This window comes from Phalacrocorax carbo, chromosome 4 (genome assembly GCF_963921805.1).
Source record: "Phalacrocorax carbo chromosome 4, bPhaCar2.1, whole genome shotgun sequence".
Taxonomy (NCBI): domain Eukaryota; kingdom Metazoa; phylum Chordata; class Aves; order Suliformes; family Phalacrocoracidae; genus Phalacrocorax; species Phalacrocorax carbo.
This window is the reverse complement of record NC_087516.1, coordinates 6696358-6715757: the sequence shown is the minus strand read 5'-3', so window position 1 is coordinate 6715757 and position 19400 is coordinate 6696358. Positions and strand designations below refer to the sequence as shown.

Sequence of the window (19400 nt, the reverse complement as noted above, 5' to 3'; positions counted from 1 at the left end):
AGATGCAATTTGAGCTGTGGGGTTGTTTTCTTCAGCAGAATCTTTAGAGGGAGGTGTTTCTTTCCGCACCTGGAAAATGCCGAACACCAAACTAGCTCGCCATAAAGCAGAGGTGAGAGGCATTACAGAAAGCTTTGAAGATAAGCGTAAGAAACCTCAAACAAAGGTAGTGGCTGAAAAACCACAAAAATAAGGAAATTCTGCTGGGGCTCCCCATCTCACTGTGGGCGCTGCTTCGGTAGCTGCGACACTGCACAGCTCATACGCAGAAATATTTAAATGATAGATAAAATATCAGAGTGGCTTTGAAATGTCTTTGAGAGAGAGACATTTGGAGCACTTGGGGTTTAGGATTCGAAGAGTGAAATACATGATGTGAAATTACAGGGGAGAACTGGTGTCAGCAGCCTTCAATATTTCCATGTTTGGGGAAAAAAAATTTAGTTTATTAATTTTATTTATTCACTGCCCCTTTGGCTGCTGAGCAGGCTTCGGTTTTCTCGTATGCCCGTGTCAGGCAGATGCTCATGGCCCTTACACAGCAAGGGGGAATTTCCCGGGGGGGTCTCATGTGGGGGCACCGAGAAACCTCCCCCAGGGTTTGAGTTGGCAGATGAATAGGAAAAATGATTTGTATCATCTCGTGCAATGCAATTTTTTGGGTCCATTTTGTACCAGATTTTTCCATGCTGCTGTAACAGAGCCCCTCCCTATTTCTGTTTAAAATAATTTCCTGCTCGAAGCAGGTTGCTAACCACCAAAAGCCTTACCACAAAGGGCTCGGCTGGTAAAATTTAGGGTTGGCTGAATCGCTCCTTAACTCTTTCCTGGCAGGAGAAAGTAATTTTAGCACTTTCAAACTCATTTCAGTGCTTTTAAGCCCTTGTTTTCAGAGCTGAGCCCCTGATGTGCATGGGGTGCAGCAACCCTTGCTTTTCCCCTCTTCACCTCCTGCTCACCTTTCCCCTTTTATTTCACATCACTCCCAAATTGGGGCCTCCCCAGAACAGGGCATAGGCACCACTGCAAGTGAATTTTCCCTGTATCCCTACGGTGAAGTCAGTGTGCTGAGCAATACGTCCCTGGGTGCTGCAGTGGCTGCATCCCCCTTTTCTCACTGCTGCTCTCACCGGGAGCATCTTCTGGCCTCCTGGCCAGGACCAAAGTGCTCCCAGAGGTGGCTTTTGTCACCATTACAATCTTGGACACAGGGCATGTTACACTGGGCACCAGATGCTGCTGCAAGCCTGGTGACTCTCGGTTGTCTAAGCAGATATTTTGGGTTGGGAGGATTCCCCAGGCTATTACAGCAGCTTTAGAGATGCTTCCCTGCAGTGATTTTACCTGTCGGGTGTCTCCTATGGAAAGAAAGGGGAATATTTGCAATGTAAAAGTATAACGTGTGTGCTGGAACAGGGATTAATTTTTAACTTCTTTTTAATCTGCTGTTTATAGGCAGTTGAGCTGTTTACTGGTGGCCAAGCTGTTCTCAGGACTGGGTGTTTCTCCTACAAGAAAACATTCTGGAGGCGGGATGCCTTTGTCTGGCAGCCCATCGCCAACAAAAATAAAAGCACTGTGGGAACGTGCAGGAGAGCAGCTGCTGTTTATAACATCCCCACATTGTTTTGGGCTGCTGTTCTGGGAAGAAAGTAGGGAGGAAAAAGGGTGTAAGTTGAACTGGTCTGTTAACACAAGCATGATTTGTTTTTGACCTTGGTGGGGTACAGAAGTTCCTAATAACAAGTGTTTGTCTCACGCTGGGCCAGGATCGGGGGGGGGACAGAGATCGCTGAATTTTGGTGCAATTGTGTTATTCAGCTATGCAATTTTTAGGGGGAATTTATTCTTTTTCTGAAACGAAAGACAACCATCACAGCCTCCAGCCCAGCCAACTCCCTGCCCTGTCTCGGTGCTCACCCTGGGGTTCTCCTCCTCACCCACCCTAGGGGGAAATATGCCCTCTTCTTTTTCTCAGCCCGTATCCCATGTACCTCACCACGTTGACATTAATTTCCTGCGCTTTCACCAGCTTCATTGCATTTTCAACTTTTTATTTTCTCCCTATGATGGGTTTCTTGCAGCAGATTGCTCTCAGGGGCTTGGAGCAAAGCATCAGGATCTTCTAAGAAAGGGATCTAAGACAAGAAGCAGGACTTGTCTGGGGTTTCATCTCTGCTACACTCCCATGTTGCAGCAGAGGTAATCGCAGAGGGGCTGTAAATGCCAGGCTGGAGCAACATTAGCCATAAAAACGATGAAAAATCAGGAAAAATCCATTCTGTCTGTGCTTTCTGGGGTACAGGAGCTGACTTTTGGGACCAGGGAAGGCTGCTCAGCCTCAAGCCTGATCCAACATGGCCAGTACCCCAGGATCTGGAAATAAGGGCTTGTTAGGGATAACAGGCTGCTGGATGGAAGCTCCCCAGGACTCGAGCAGCCACAGGTGGTAATTTTTTTGCTTTTAAAATTTTTTAAAATTATTTTATTCCAGGGAAGGGTGTAGCTTCTGGAGTATTTCATTAGGGGGAAAAGCAGTGATGAAAATTACAGCATTTTCACTGAGTAAGATGAGTCCTACCTTTTTCTTAGTGTAATGGCAGAAAAAAAATCAAGCTGGTTGAGTTTTCTTTTCTAAACTGCTCCGAGCTAAGATATGGTTTGTAGGACGAGGTTGGGGGGGTCCGTCTGCCTTTGCAGGTGCAGACTTACAGCTGTACTTCAGCTGACGTAATATCACAGTTGAGGCTCCTGACATGTGGAGCACCCCCAAGGTATATGCCAGTGTGCGTTGGGCTGGTTTGTGGCAAGGAAAAATGCTGCTTTTGAAGTCCAGAAGCCAAAATGGATCTAAACTACAAATTTTATGTTTTTCCTGTCATCTCATCTCCCACCCCAGCAAGCAATTTGTGCTTGGAGAGGGAGTCTGGTGGGACTGCATGTGTTACAGATGTCAGGTGTGAGCCCCATGTGTGATCTCCCCCCAAAACCCAGGTGCTAACAGTGTGTGCGGCAAGTGAGGAGGCCTTTGGGGGACTTTGGGAGGATGGATCCTGAGGGGACAGGCTCCATTTCTCCCTCTTCAGGGCACTTGGTGCAAGCAGAGGTTAATATGAGAAAGCAGTGACTAATCCTGGGCCCCTGCAGAACAGATAAGGGGCAGAGCAGCTGCTCCCATGTGATTTCAGCATCTCTAATCAGTGGAAGGAGGATAAGGGAAGACAAAGAAAGTGTCCTTGGGAAGACGGGGAGGGATACAGCACCTGCAGGAGAAAGGCCACCAAGGAAGTAAACACAGGCATTATCAGTCCCAAACAACGACCTGCCATGCCTATAAAAATCACGGGATGAGACCTCGCAAACGCATTGACCTTAAGGGTGCCGAATCCAGAGGAGCTCCGCAGCGACTCTCTCCAGGTCCCCGGGACTGCCAGCACATCCAGCCAAGGATTGGTGAGATCTTACTACGCCTTTGCTTCTCTTTGCCTGTTCCCCTATTCCTTCCCCATCCCTTCCCCGGGAGCCGGCGGCTCGCGGCCGCTGCCCGCTCCGTCGCGGCCACCCGTCTCCACCTTCCCCTTCCCTTGCTACGCGGTTCGGCATCCCCCCGGGGGGCTTTTCGGAGGGCCAAGTCGCGAGGTTGCAGCCTTCCTCTGCGGGTGGGTTGGTGGTGCTGGTGTTATGGTAGCTTTGCCCTGAGACGGAGCCATCCCAGATCTCGTTCCGCTCAGTATGATGACCGACATCGTTAGTAACTGGAAGCTGGAGCAGTTTGTGCTCCAGAAGTGTCTCCCCCCTATTTGGTCCCCGGGGGCCTTCCAGGGCCCGGAGGCGTACCAGCAGCTATGCCAGCAGTGGGAGAGCTGGTCGGAGGAGACCAAAAAAGCCAAACCCACAAACAAGTGCAAGAAGCGGGCGGCTTTGCAGGGTTTGCTGATGGTGGGCAGGGAGTTGTCTAAGTTGCTGAAGGAGGCTCTTGAGAATGTGCAGGCGCTGGAGCAGGCGAAGAGCGAGCTCAAAATGCAGGTGGACAACCTGCGGGCAGAGGTGCAGGGTTTGTGCGGGGACTCTCTGCGGAATGCGGTGGAGATCACCCGGCTGGAGAGCAAACTGGGCTACGAGAAGCTGAAAACGGAGGAGCTGGAGAAGGAGGTCGGGAAGTGGATCGGGGAGACGCACGATGCCCAGAGCGCGGTGCGGGCCGTCCTGCAGGACATCCAGCGGGACCGGGGCACTGGCCCTGATCACAAGGTATGCCATGCCAAGATTCAGGAGTTGCAGGCAGAGCTGGGGGTGTCGCGGGGCATTGTGGCTGCCATCCAAGGGAAGAGGAGCCGGTTTGGGAATGGCGAAGGGGAGGACTCCCCGGACCCGCACCCCCCCCACTATGACTATGAGGATGATGTGTGGAGTGCCAATGGCCCCACCAGGCCGTCCCCCTATGCTCCTCTGCGGGAGGAGATCTGCCAGCTGCAGGGAGGGGAGGTGGAGGCTTCCAAAACTAAAAAGAATCCCCCTGATGAGCCGGCTGGCCATGTCCCACTCCAGGCCATAGACACCAACAGGGCTGTGCTGTGGTTTACCCCCGAGCAGCTCAAAACAGTGGGGAAGATGCTGGGGCCATTGACAAAGGAGACAGCAGTCAACTGGCTGTCCAGGGCCCAGCGGCTGCCCAGGTGCCAAAGCGGCAACTCGGTGAGTGACCTGATAGACGTGGTGAGAAAGTGCATGAAACCAGATGATTTCGCGGCACTGCCGGGGGACGTGCAGATGGGCAACGTCCAGGACATCGGGGATGTCCAGTTGGCCGTGCTTAAGGTGTTCTTCCCAGAGGTCAACCCCTTAGTGCTCTTCCACCAGGAGAAGCAAAACCCCGAGGAGCGGCCAGATGCCTATGTTAACCGTAAAAAGATGCTCTACCAGATGGCTGGGCTCCCCGGCTCAAAGGACTCCCCCCTCAATTTTGACAGGCCTGAATTCAAAGAGCCGCTGGTGGTAGGGCTGACCCCCCCTTTGCGGGTGATTGCCGGTGGGGACGCGGCTAGAAAGCCGCTGTCAGAGCTGGAGCAGATCCTGACCCAGAATTTTGAGCTGCAAAAGCAGGCATTCCCGGGGTACATGCTGGGGGGAAAGAAAGGGAAAGCCACGTCCTTCCAAAATTCAGGGGTGAGAAAAATGCAAGGAGACAACCGCAAAGATTCTGATGGCAAGGGCGGTTCAGGGAAGGAGAACCAGCAAGGGCTGAGGTTTCAGAAATCCAACCCTTGGCGGGCTGAGCTGAGAAAGCGCTTGATAAAATATGAGAAGCAGGAGGATATCGATGGCTTGCCGGATGCAGAGCTCTTCCAAAAACTGGCCCTGCATGAGGCCAAAAAGCACAGCAGCTCCAACCCGATTGACCCGGGGTCTAAGGCTCAGCAATAGGGCTGCCAGGCACCCGCATCGCCCCTTTTTTTGGCACCAATTAAGACCGATTCGTGGGGGCGCCTGATAGTTGATATAACTATTGGAGGAGGGGTGCTTGGACAAGTGATGTTAATTGATACTGGTGCCTCTTATTCAATTTTGAATATGGCCCCTGACAAATCTGGCCTTTTCCAAACCTGTGAAATTATTGAATTGACGGGGCCTAACAGCCAAAAATCATCAGTGCCATTCACAGGGCCTGTACCCTTTGAAATTGGGACTGCCAAAGGGTCTGAAAAATTTGGGAAAATTGAAATGAAGGGAAAGCCGGGAATTTTAGCCATTTCTGCACTGACAAATATGGGGGTGGTGGTGGACCTGGCAAACCAAGCGCTGTTACACTGCCCCCAAAGTAATGTGCCTGTCATCCCGGCAAGCCACAGGGTGATGTCGGTGAAAGCCCCTGAGCGCCTCATCCACCCTGAGTGGGAGCCCCGAGTGAAACGGGTGACGGAGCAGTTCCCCCAGGTCTGGGCAAGGAGCAAGCTGGACTGTGGGCAGATTGATGCTGTCGTGGCAGTCAAAGGGCCAGATCCCCCGCCTCAGCCGCAGCCCCAGTACCCGGCTGAGGCTGAGGACGGCTTGTGGGACACAGTCAAAACCTTGTTGGAGCAGGGGGTGCTAGTGGAGCACCAGAGCACCAGCAATGCCCCAGTGTGGCCCCTGCGGAAAGCCGATGGGAAAACATGGAGGCTGACGGTCGACTTCAGCACCCTGAACTATGTCACCCCGCTGCGGACCTCCGCAGTGGTCAAGTACCCAGACATTATGGCGGCCATCTCCCGGGGGTCCGAATGGTTCTCGGTGCTCAGCCTGACCAGCCCGTCCTTTGCCATCCCCTTGCACCCCGAGGCCTGGCACAAGTTTGCTTTCACCCTTCGAGGACGGCAATTTGCCTTCACCAGAGTCCCCCCAGGCTTCCACAACACCCCCGCCATCTGCCACGCGCATGTGGCGAGGATGTGGGAGAAGCTTGGCCACCGGGAGAGTGTGCTGTCCTGTGCCGGTGACATCCTCATCCACACCCGGACGAAGGAGGAGAACCTGGTAGTGCTGGCAGAGGTGCTGGAGGCTGTCCAGAAGACAGGCTTCAGGGTCAGCCCTACGAAGGCCCAGCTGTGCTGGAAGGAGGTTTCCTACCTAGGGGTGTCCCTGGGGGAGGAAGGGCGCTCTCTGGAGAAGCAGAGGGTTGAGCTAATACAGAAGGTGTCGGCACCATCTGACACCACCACCCTGAGGTCCTTCCTGGCTCTCCTGAGGTTCTCCCGGGAGTTCGTTGAGGGCTATGCGGAGAAAGCTGCCCCCCTCTGCCACCTCCTGAAGAAGGACACCCCTTGGAAATGGGGGCCAGAGCAGGATGAGGCGGTGAAGACCTTAAAGGAGAGCGTGGCACAAGCCCCTGTGCTGGCACATCCCCGGGGAGACAGGCCCTACATACTGCAGCTGGCCGTCACGGGGAAGGGGCTGCGGGCCACCCTGGGCCAGCAGCATGATGCCCATCTCCTCCCTGTTGCTCATGCCTCGCGCCTCCTGACGCCGGCTGAGCAGCAGTTCACTGACTATGAGAGGGAGGTTTTAGCCTTGACCTGGGCCCTGCAGCACTGGGAGTACTTGGTGGGGTCGGCACCAGTGCTGCTGAGGACCTCCCATACCCCAGTGAGGTATGTCTTGTCAGGGAAGGGGGACAAGGGTCCCCTGTGCTGCCCCAGGATGGCCAACTGGGCATTGGCATTCACTGACAAGGAGGTCACTGGGGACCCCTTGGCTGGTACCTATGGGGTGTTAATCAGTGGAGAGAAGGACGGGGAGGAGCCAGGGGGGTCCCTGGCTGGGCCCAAACTGCGGCGGGCGCCCCTGTTTGAGAGTAGCATCAGCCTGGCAGAGGCAAAGGAGAGAGGCTATGTTGTGTGGTTCGTAGATGGGTCCAACTACCAGGAGGATGGGGTGCCCTACACGGGCTATGCTGCTGTCAACCGGGGCACTGGGGAGGTGGTGAAGGGGAAGTGCCTGCCGCACTCCATCCAGGCTGCCGAGCTGGTGGCCGTGACGGTCGCCCTGGAAAACACGCCGGCAGACCAGCCCTTGGCCATCTTTTCAGACTCGGGTTGGGTGGTGCGAGCGGCGCTGGAATGGCTGCCGCTCTGGAGGGAGAGGAACATGCAGTCTGCCGATGGCAAGCCTGTCACCTATGCCAAAAAGATGTTGTACCTTGCGAGGCTGGCGGAGCAAAGGGCTCACCCAGCCCAGATCATTAAGGTGAAGGCCCACAAGAAGGGAACAGAGGAAGCCAAGTGGAACAAGGAGGCGGATGCCAAAGCCAAGCAAGGTGCAAAGGAAGGGCTGATGTGGAAGGCCAGCAATCCCTTGGTGAACAGCTCCATGTCAGTGGCTCCCAGCAGACACTGGGAGGGCGTGGACTTGCTGGGCTTGCAGGCACAAGACCCCAGCATCCGGGAGTTAGCGCAGGTCAGGGAGTACAAAGGGTGCAAGGTGTGGAAGGATGCCTCAGGGCTGGTCCTGGCTCGGAGGGAGGGGGCTGACTTCCCAGTCTGGGTGGTGCCTGAACTCGTCCGGACGGAGCTGGTGGCTCTGGCTCATGAGCAGGGGCATTTGGGGGCAGACAAGACCATGGTGAGGCTGCAGGGTGCTGGGTGGTGGCCTGAAATGAGAGAGGATGTGGAGAGGTATGTCAGCAACTGCCTGACATGTGCAGCCAACAATCCCGATGCCAAAACAGCCAAAGCCTTCCTGGGCCACCAGAGGATTTCTGGGCCATGGAGCAAGTTGCAGATAGAGTTTATTGGCCCTTTGCCCCAGACAGCGCAAGGGAACAGGTATTGCTTGGTGATCAGTGATAACTTCACCAAGTGGGTGGAAGCGTTCCCGGCTCGAAACAACACGGCCAGCGCAACAGCAAAGATCCTGGTAGAGCACGTCTTCTCACGGTGGGGTGTCCCAAAGGAGATCGACTCGGACCACGGCCAACGCTTTGTTGGCGAAGTCATGAAAGGGGTGTGCCAAGCCCTGGGCATCAAGCAAAAGCTTCACATCATGGGGCATTTTCAGAAGTCTGGCTCGGCAGAGAGGGCCAACCAACCACTGAAGACGGCACTGAGGAAGCTCGTGTACCAGCAAAGAAAAGACTGGGATCAGAAGCTCCAACTGGTCCTGCTGGCATTACGGGGGGCTGTGGCATCTCACACGCCTTCTCCCCGAAAGCTGCCTCCTGCAAGAGGTCCAAAGCCACCAGGAGACTGGTGGCAAGGAGGGGAGCCACCGGACGAACTGCAGCCCCGCGTTCTGACAGACAGGTGGGTCCAGGACATGCTGAGGACCGTGTCGGCTACATATCACCAGCTCGCCACAGTGCAGACCAACATCCCCAAGATGGACAAGCAGCTGGGAGTGCTGCTACACCCCGTGGAGTGGAACACGGGGGACCTGGTAATGTATCGGGGGGTTAGAGAGAAGAACCAAGTGCTGGGACCCTTATGGATGGGGCCTGTTAGGGTTGTGAACAAGGCCAGCCCCTCCATGTACCAGGTAGAAATCAGAAAGGGGGTGAAAAGGCAGGAAAAATGGCTCCATTCTTCACAGTTAAAAGCATGGAAGGGAAATTAACGGGGCTGGAGAGCCCGTCTTGCTTATGTTTTGCAGATAAAGGAAAATGGAAGGCGAGTGTGACCAGCGGGAAGGGCGAACTTCGTGGCATCACCAGCTCTGTTTGTGCTACAGGGAAAATGCTTTCAAATTTCTGGTTGCAGGATTTGCTTTACTTTCTGGTATGTGCATAGTGCTGAGCACCCAACATGCCCAACCAACCCATCAGCATCTCAGACAAAAAGTGAGTCGTTCCCACTTAGAAAGGCACCCCGACACAGGGGCCACAGCCCAGCACAGGGTTAGGAGGTACACAAAAATTGGGACTGATTGGCCCTGGTCTCAAGCTCACGTAAAATATACAGGAAGCATGGGGTTAAATTCTAACAAAGGCTTAAATTTGTCAACGGTGGTTATGCACGGGACAGAGGTGTACTTGGAAAATGAGTGGAGCTGGGATAGCACAAACAGACTTCCACAGCTTCTGGGGAAGGTGGGACAAGAAATAAAGGTAGGGTGCAGGGTAATTAATGGATCCACTCACCAGCGAGTAACTCAAATCTCTGTAATGGAAGAAAAAACTAAGAAGAACCAGAAAAAAACCTGTGCTGTGGAGGAATTAGACTGTTGGTGCAATTTTACTTTGGTCCAGCCAGTCTTTGTGGTCTGCCTCTGGGCACAAAACAGTGTAGGGCTGTCCTTTAAATTCAAGATTAGCACCATGACGCACTCCTTTGCTGCCATTAAGATCTCAAGGTGCCATTTTTTGGCCTGGCATGCAGCTCAATTCGCTGAAGTTGGCAACCAAGTAAAATTGGAAATTAAATACTCCCAAGAAAGTATAACTGACCCAATGCAAATTGATGGCACCACCATGACTATCACTGCCCCTAACGGCCGCAAGTGGGTCGTGCCAGTGAACTGCCTCCGCGAGAGCAAAACCTTTAATAGATTTGAATTAGGCACAGAGGCTGTGTGGTATAATCAGGATTATGGACATTGCCCACACCTGGTCATAAACCTCCAGGTGTGGTGTCAAGGAAACCTGAGTGTAGAAATGTCCCCTGAGCTTGGAGGAAAGTGGTGGATAGGAGGTCCTGAAGGATTTAAAAAAGAATTTACCATCATTGCTGTCCTGCGCCCCTTTGTTTCCAAAATAGGCCCTTATGTAGTAAAAAAAAATAACATCCAAGAGCTGTTGACTGGGCCTGTCCGGTCACTGAAGAAGGTGGTGTTGTCTCTGTCCACAGTAAATATTTCATCCATCAGACCGCACTGTACCCCCTTCCTATCCACCCTCAACACCGGCTGGCTGGCGTGGCTCCACAGCCGCTCCATCCAGGGGACCCGGGCCAGGAGAGACCTGCTGGCCACAGCACTGGGAGGAGGAGGTGCCGGGCTGGGAGTCCTCAACAGCATGAACGTTGAGGTCTTGGCCAACAAGTTGGAGGCTGTCACCTCGGGCGTGCAGGGCCTCCTCAACCCCCTGAATTCATCCCTGGCCAGCCTTGGGATGGGGCAGTGGCTCGTGTCAGAGGTGTTGCCCACCTGGGAACAAATAAGCGAGAAAGACCACCAGGTGCTGTTGCGAGCGCTGGGCATTGAACAAAATAACGTCTCTCTTGCTCTTAGTTGCATCCAGGCCCAGATATGGGTGCAGAGTGTCGTTGCAGGTATCCTGAGAGACGGTGACAACGGCGTCCTCCCCACTGAGATCCGAAAGATTGTGTGGGACGCGGCCACAGAGAAGGAGCGGCAGCTCCAAGCCTGGTGGAGGCTCGTCAACTTCACCCACGACCAGGTCCTCAATGCAGTCATCGCCCATGTCCTGACTGTGGCGGAGGCCCACATTGAAAAGGTCTACCCCATCGTGGCCCTGGGGGTTAACACAAACGGGTCCGTGGTCTACCCCCTGGACCACCGCATGTGGGCGAGGGTGTCTGATGGGAAATGGCAATCAGTAGATTTGGAAGCCTGCATTTTGGAAAGGGGGCTGGGATTCATATGCGAAGATGATGCCCTTAAGGCGAGCGATGTTTGCTTTGACACCAAAGAAGGGGTGTGTCATTTTGAGATCAATCCCCAGAGCAGTAATAAAACGGTGTTAGTGTATGTAGGGAAAGGCTGTGTGTGTTTTAGAACCACATGTAAATACGTGCAAATTAATGGAGCTTATAATCAGACCGTGTTTAACGACTCAAATATGTGCGCTTGCAACGTAGCTATTATTAGAGGCTGTGATTTTGTGTATAAACCACCTGTATTTACTAGCCAGTTACTAATCAGAAACTATACCTTGTATCGTAGTATAACCCCAACCCCCATCGGTATGGATTTGTCACTTGTAAAAGAAATGTTAGAGCATGCAAAGTTACAGCAGCTGTTAGAAAATGCTAAGGCAGAAGCTAAAAAGATCCTAATAACTGTACATCATGATGGTAATGTTATAAAACAGGTAATGGAACGAATTAAGAGGGTGGGAGAACACCACTGGTGGGAAATTTTCTTTGGCTGGTCCCCCACGGCCACCGGCATCTTCAACATGCTGCTGCACCCCATTGTAGTTATATTGCTAATGCAAATCTGCATGTGCTTTGCCATGGTAGTGACTTGTTACTGGCTGAGGCAGGTGAAGCTCTGCATTGACACCCAGATGAAAGGACTGGGGCTGGCCAAGCGCCTCCTACCATAGTCAAGGGCAAGACTGGGTTGGCCTCTGTGTTTGCCACCAAGAAGAACTTTTAGCTCCGCTGTTGGCTGCAACCCAGTAGGCGTTGAGCGGTGGGGACACACGCCATACCAGACCTTGATGCAAGGGATGGCCTCCTCTCTTATAAGAGGGCCATCCAGGAGGGGAGGGCAGGCCAAGCAGCCCAGCCTGTGGTTGGCATGAATCACAAAATGATTGAGGTTGGAAGGAACCTTCTGAGATGATCTAGTTCAACCCTGCTAGAGCGGGGTCACCTGCTCTAGCAGAGGATTGCCCAGGACTGTATCCTGCTGGGTTTTGACTATCTCCACAGATGGAGACTCCACAACCTCTCTGGGCAAGCCTGTTCCAGTGTTTGATTAGCCTCATAGTAAAAAAGCAAAAGTTAGCATAAGCAGCTTGTCTTTGAACCACCCACCCCCAAATGCTAATGTGAAAAAGCTGTTCATGTGTGATTTAAGACCCCTTAAGCTGAGGAGAAGGGGATAAGGAATGCCAGGGACACTGTCTTTGGAAGGAAAGGGATGGGAATGTAATGCTCGAGCGTGGAAAAGCACTCACTGAAGATGGCAGAGGTGTTACCAGCCTCAGAGACTTGGAAAGATGATAAAAGATGAGCAGAATGAAAAACCCTGTAATCACCTTGGACTTAAAGGAGATGAATCCACATGAAGCTTTGCAGCAACCATCTCTGGGTTCCCAAGACTCCCAAGACGTCTGGCCAACGGATTGGTGAGATCTTATTTTCGGAGCCTGGACATCACCGCTTTGCTTTGCTTAGTTGTGCATGTACTCAATAAAATCTGTCTGTTAGAGGATGGACTGCCTGTTCAATCATTACCTGCTCGGCTACTTGTTACCCAGGCTTGTAACTTTGCCTACACTGGCAAAGATAAATTCTGGTAAAAAGGCTTTTTTTTCCCCTTTTATAGGCCAATATCACTCACTTGCCTTCTGTCTGCTGAAACACAAAGATTTATGCCTGGGGCTCTGAGCTGGTGCACAAACCCGCTCCCCTCTTTCATTCTGCCTCCCCCATCCTGCATCACCCTCCGCCTCTGAATGCAGAAGGAGCCTTAAACTATACATAGCGGGTCTCAAATGATTTTAAAACACTGGCAATTTCAGAAAATAAATCAACCACCTCATTTCCAGCTCATATGTCTGAGCTCATCTTGGAGGCGCTGCTCTCTGAGAATGGGGGTGGGGGTGGGGGGGGTGTTACACAAGCAAAAGGCCCTTTGCAATCCAGGCTGAAAGAAAAAGATTAAACATCTGGCCTTTAAACAGCAGGAACTGCTGGGCTAGCTCGAGAAATGAGTTTTAAACCCCACTTTTCAAAAGCACTGGGCTGGGAAGCACAAAGACACGGCATACAGCCACAGCACACTTCTTGTAAAGAAAAGTGAAACTTCGATATATGGGTTTGACAAAGACACTTCTCTTTAAGGAGCACCCATTAAAACAGAGCTCATGAGAACAGGAATAAATAAATCACTGCCTAAAAACACAGAAATCCTTTTCCCCCCTCCAGTCACCATGAAAACACCCCCTTCACCCTCAGGACAGGAGGTTGAACTCTCCCCCCAGCCCTCCAACCCACCGGGGAAAGGGTCGGTGCCTGGTGCCCTCTACTCTGCTGCTCCCTACATTTTACCCATAACAAAGCCTCACAGAAAACACAATTATTTTGGTTAAAGCACCTTTCTTACTTGCTAACACCTTACACGTTTAATAAGAATTAATTTCCCTGTGAATAATTACCCTTTTATACAAAGCCTTTACCTCCTCTAACCTGCTTTGGGAGCCTGTAGGGGAGAAAGGAACCACAGAAAATTCACATTACCCACTCCTCAGTCCCAAACTTGCACCGGGACAGTGTGGCACAGCAGGGATCAGCCCTGGGATGGTGGTATAGCCATAGGGAAAAGGGTTCCTACATCTACACACAGGCTTTAGCTGAATGCAGACCCCTGCACAGCATCCTCTGCAGCTGCAATGAGCTGCTGCCCTCTGCAGAGCTGGCACACGGTGCACATATGTTTGGAAAGTTTGCGAAAACATGAAGTTCCACCACCACCACACCACCCCCAGCCCTTTTGGTGTTATTTGTTTATCACTGCAAACTGAGGGGGGCTGTTTTCACAGTAGCAGCAGCATCTCTGCAGCTGCGACAGATTTCAGGTGCAGCCTGGGGGCAGGACCTTGAGTCAGAGGGTTCATCTGCTTTTCCACTGGTTTCAGCAGATCCCAGAGGAGATTCTATCCAGACTTGCCTGCTTTTGCGAGCCAAATGGGTAACACAGCTGGACTGCTTCCCTGATATTTCTGTCCCTATCCTCTGTGTCCTGGAGCGGAGGGGAGTCTGCCTGTGCAGAGCATGCAAGATGTGGCCTGTGGAAACCCCCAACACATCTGTAACACACCGGCTTTCCTCGGGTCCAGCTAGGTAGATCAAAGAGGCAGTTTTCAGAGAAAGCCCAGCCCAGCCTCTGCTTTAGGCTGTGAAGATTGATGCGGGCAGGTCACTAGCCCCACTGGTCTAGTCCTGTGGCAGTAAATCAGATTAACTTTTGAAAACTGGGAACTAAGATGCTGCTGCAAAGCCGTTTTGACTCAAGTGGAACAAGCGATGTAAAAATAAGCCTTGGTGGAACCCCAGGTATGCTGGGGTCCCCTGGAGAGGCTAAAAAGAGCCCACAAGGGACAGGAAAGTACCAAACACATAATTTAACCCAAAGAGCCTGTTCTCCATGCAGAGCATCTGCTTATCTCTGGATATGGGACTGCAGGGATACTGTTATTTCTCCAGGGCACCTGGCCTGATGGACCTTTCCTCCTGCTGCAGAGGATCCAGCCAGTTTTGGGATGTGCCCTGCAGCCATGTGGAGTTGCCACAGCAGGTCCTCACTCCATGTGAGCAGGCACAGAGAGCCTCCACCTCCTCTGAAGCAAAGGCGAGGGGCTACGTAGAGATATCTGGATTATGGCTGTATGGGGCCACCTCCAGGGCCGGTCCTGGGGTAAAGACCTAATGGCTACCCTAAACCTATACATCCCACATTGGCTCAAATCAAATGCAGAAGGACTCTGAACCTGGCTTTTCCCCTGGCTAGGCTTGTACTTGACTCTGTTGCTCACAAAAAGCTCAGACTTTGGTTTCCCAGGCCCAAACAGGTTCACATTGTTACTGTTGCATTGACGGTTGGACTTGGTGGTCATAGAGGCCTTTTCCAACCTTAATGATTCTCTGATTCTAACATCATTGCATTTTCATGAAAACATTTGAAAGAGCTTGGAACTTTTGGGGGAGTTCTGTCTCTGAAGCCTTGAAGACTGTCAAGGTTCATTTCATGCCTCCTCAGGCAGGGCTAGGCAGAAGCTGGCAGGCTTCTGTCTGTCTGTCAGAGCTCTCTGTCGCATCTGCCTCCCCAAACCAATCCTCAGCATTTTGACCAACGTCACTCTCCAGCGCGGACTTTGCCTTTCAGACTCAAGGCTTCGCCATAGCTCTCCTTTTTCTACTCACTCCCTCCCTCTCGCCCCTTCCTCTTTCCCACCTCTAACTTTCATCCTCTTCCTCCAGGTGCTTTCCACCTTCCTTAACACCAGTTTTCTTGCTTCTTGAGCATGACTGTCGCTCATGGTCATCCTTCAGGACTCCCTGCTTTGACCAGGATGTTGCAAAGCTCCCGTCCTTCATCCAGCACCTACAAGGAAGGGGACTCATCTGGCTTAAAGCCCCCCTGGTGCTGATGTCCTTCAAACCTCATGCATTTTGTAAGCCACTGCACAACAAAGGAATCCTAGAAAAGCAAAAGTAGTAGCAGGGGGATTGATAACCTGGAGGGTTCAGTCTCAATGCAGCACTGGGCTGTCTGCTGCAGTGCCCCGGCTGTGACCCCTACATAAGATACCTTTACAGCTGAGAACATTTCACTCCTACCAGACCTGCCGAGTGGTTAGGCAAGCTGTCCCCCAGTTCCTTTTGCTCCCAAGTATTTTACTCCACCCCAGAGCACAGCGGGTGATTCACAAGAGAAGCTGGACACCAGCCCCAACTACTTACAACATCTAAATTTACTGTAGATGCGGCCCATTATAGCAGAGCAGTAAGAAGGGATGAGCGAGAAAGCCCCAAGGACAGGGTGATGCAACCAGACGGCGATTCAGCGCAGCGTGCTATATCCTGGCTGATCATGATTTATTATGTATGGGCAGGACGGGAGAAATGAGGAGGCAGAATGAAGAAGAGCGTCAAGGGCTCAGAGGCACAATGAGGAAAGTTGGTTTGAGAGCTAAAGAGCTGGGTAGCTCATCTGGGATGTGGGACAGATTCTGGCTTGTGTTGATTTCGTTTCTGCTTTGTAGAGTCCCAGAGAAATTTTGTGATATGCCAGCACTCAGCGTGAAGGGAGACGCTTGATTTATTCCTCACAGCAGACTCAGGAAGCGATCAGATATACATCAGCCTGGCTGAGAAGGGGTCATGAATAACTCAGTAGGGAGGCAGTTTACTATTAGGAGCAGTGAAATGACTGAAGTTATATCCCACAGAGGGAAATGCAAGGAATTCTTATGGGTTCACTCATTTTCTTGAAAAATGAAACACAATAGAAACAATTTCCAATTTTGAGAGAGATCTATCATTGGCATGACTGCTGAGTTTGGCAAAGCTAACACAAGATAGTGTAATTAAGAATTAGGCCTTCTACAGCATGGGGCAATCAAAATGCCCTTGTTCCTCCAGCTGCTCTCAGCAGTTTCACCGGTGGACGAGAGTCACAGGCACTTGTAAAGAGAACAGAAAGACACGAGCTTACTTGGAATAGTGCAGGCTAGAAATATGGGGGAAAAACATCACCCTTAAATTTTCAACAATATTTCCCTTTCTTCCCAGCATCTCTAGAAGTAATGCAAGGCTTTATTCCATTGAGAGGCACAGAAAGTTGGTGATATCTGCACGAGTCATAGTGGATATGCCATTTGGCCTGATCTGAGAGCAGGAAGCAGCTGTGGGGCACAGCGCTATGAGGTGAGCGATGGTGTGAATTTACAGCACATTGGCTGCTCTGTAGAAACCGTTTTCTCCGGGCTTGTACCACAGGGTGTGCACAGAGTGACTTCTCTCTCAGTCAAACTGAGGTACCTTACTCATACTGGTTCTGGGACAGAAGTACCCGTTTGGCCAGCAAACCCATGCTCTGTTTCGTCTCCTGACAACTTGTTTGTGGAGCTGGACACAGATTTACTGGCCTGGCCCTCCCACTACACCTGCCCAGACGGGCTCTGTCCCCTGCATGCCCACAGATGCTGCACTGGTCCATGCACAGTCACCAACAGGGCAGGGATGAAAGTCATGGCTGGAGCCACCTGCACTGCACATATATCCCCCTTTCCACCCCTCAGATGAAGGTTTGCCCAGTATGATAATGAAGGTCCTGGCTGATACCAGCACAGTAAGAAAGGAAAATGGGAATAAAGATTCCCTATCATCATCAGCATGCAGTCAGTACCTTAATACAACCCTTTGTTTAGCTTTTTCAGGCAATTCCAGCAAATTATTCTAGTATCATCCTTCCAAACGCATTCAAAGGACACAGGCAGGTTGGCATGGCAATATTTCCTGCACTTAGTGCATTTTCCTTAAGACAAACGTGTTTGGCTGTGTATACAGGACTGACACAAGTATTGTCAGAAATCCAGATATGATCAGGCAGTACTGGGGACCGAGGAAAGCAGCAAAGGCATACTCACCTCACTGTCAGAGTGAAGTGTCGTTCAGTGGCGTGGGAGACAAGCCCCCATGGCTTATGCTGCAAGCACTCCCAAGGGAGAAAGGGTAGACACTGACCTTTACAGATTCCCCGAGGAAGTAAATAGACAGTAGGTGCCATTAGATAGTTTAATAACTGCAGCATTTCCACAGCCACCCTTATATTCATTAAAGATCAGAAGTTTCAAACCTGGAGGTCTAACACAAGGCACCCAAATCTCTTCTTAGGCAGTTCATTGGACCGTCTTTGATTTTTAGTGCTACTGAGCAGCAGGTAGTCAGCTGTTCTCAAAACTAAACCCCTTTCCAAGGCCCCTACAAGGGGATATAGATATTTATTTATTAACAGTTTTAAGACTGCTTAGACACCACCGGTCTAGGATTCCATTTGCTGATCACCTCTGAACTCTTGTATTTGTCAAATGCCACATGAGCACATTCTGAAGCATAAACATCACAAATCCATCTCACTGGGGGGCTCCCATTGCATTGTCCTCGCTCTCCACTAGCAAATGATGCAGTAATGCTACAAAGACACCTGCTTGCCTATGTTTGCCTAACCAAACAGCATCAGAATGCTCTATAAACAATTGCTAAAAGAAGAAAAAACAACCCAAAGACTTATTTGCCTCAACACCACATCAGTCAATGCAAAAGAAAGTACTGCCACAACAGCGGTGGTGTGTTTGTCCTCATTTCCTTCACGCTTGTTCATAAACCTGACCGATAAGGTTAACTGAGTTAGTTTCCAGGGCTAACGCAGAGCAGTAAAATCATAACGAAAGGTGATGTTGCTATGAGATGAGCGTCGGAGAGCAGATAAGGCTACACAGTGGAGGTCGAGATGGGCACCAGCTTGCGGGTGTTGTCTCAACCTCCTTTTCTTCACCAACTGGTGCTTCTCGCTGTTTCAAGAATGGAGCAAAAAGATGAAACACAAGCTGTGCACCAGCGTACGTACCCCACAGCCAGCGAGCCCCCGTTTGCAGCTGCGTGGCGGGCAGCATGCCAGCTCTGCTCAGGCTGGGCGACACACCGCCCTCACCGCAGGCACAGCACCGGGGTCGGCACACTAGTGCTCCCAAACGAGCACGGCTGGTTCGTGTGGTCTGATTTCTTAGTTTGCTGAGCTCAAAAAAAGAAGAAAAATAAAGAGATGTAAACAAACCAGAAGGCAGGCAGTGAAGTAGCTGGTATCACCTTCTCCATCAGATTTCAGAGCCTTTCTTAAAACAAAGCCCGTTCCATACAATCCTCTAATTTTGAGAGCAATTCTAAGGAAACGAGTACATCAAGCAGCTTAGACTGTGAGCACCGATACCCTAGCAGAGTGCCATGAAATAATTCAGCAGGGAAAAGACACTCATCCTGAGAGTTTTCAAAAAATATCACAGATCTGTAAGCACTTGAACAAACACAAATGCCAGCAATGCTAACTGCTGACCATTCACAGAGGGTCCCAAACTCCAGACTTTATTATATAAACCAGGGAGTGGGGTAGGTTTTATGCCTGATTTGCTTTGTAGGATGCAACAGTGCTATCGTGGTCTTGACTTCACATCAGCTTCCCAGGTATCCTCTTCCATGCTGAGCATGACAGCGCAGAGCATGACAGCGCAGAGCAGGGAAGAAGCTCATGTGTGAAGGAGTTGCTGATGTACATTCAAATTTGAATGCTACATGCAATCCAGGTGCAAAAGGTGCCTTCTCAAGGGGCTTTGAGGCCTCTGCATCATGGGCACCAGTGACACAAGCTACTCGGCCAAGGAACCTCAGTGCATGCACAGACATTGCTGCTGAAGGCAAGTCCAGGTGCTGCCTGAGAGAAACCCATGTGGGCTGAGCACA

At 51.4% G+C, this 19400-nt stretch overlaps 1 protein-coding gene across 1 annotated transcript; it reads left to right on the top strand.

Annotated features, from left to right (window-relative positions):
• The first annotated feature begins 3353 nt into the window (after window positions 1–3353).
• On the top strand, window positions 3354–12594 carry LOC135313022 (uncharacterized). Its single transcript, XM_064448894.1, has 2 exons — window positions 3354–3453; window positions 9124–12594. Exon 2 carries the CDS (start codon window positions 9134–9136, stop codon window positions 11756–11758), a length of 2625 nt encoding a protein of 874 aa, XP_064304964.1. The 5' UTR covers window positions 3354–3453; window positions 9124–9133; the 3' UTR covers window positions 11759–12594.
• Window positions 12595–19400: the final 6806 nt, after the last annotated feature.

Coding starts and splice junctions, on each gene's coding strand:
- LOC135313022 (XM_064448894.1), top strand. CDS start 9,134: ATGGAAGGCGAGTGTGACCAGCGGGAAGGGCGAACTTCGTGGCATCAC.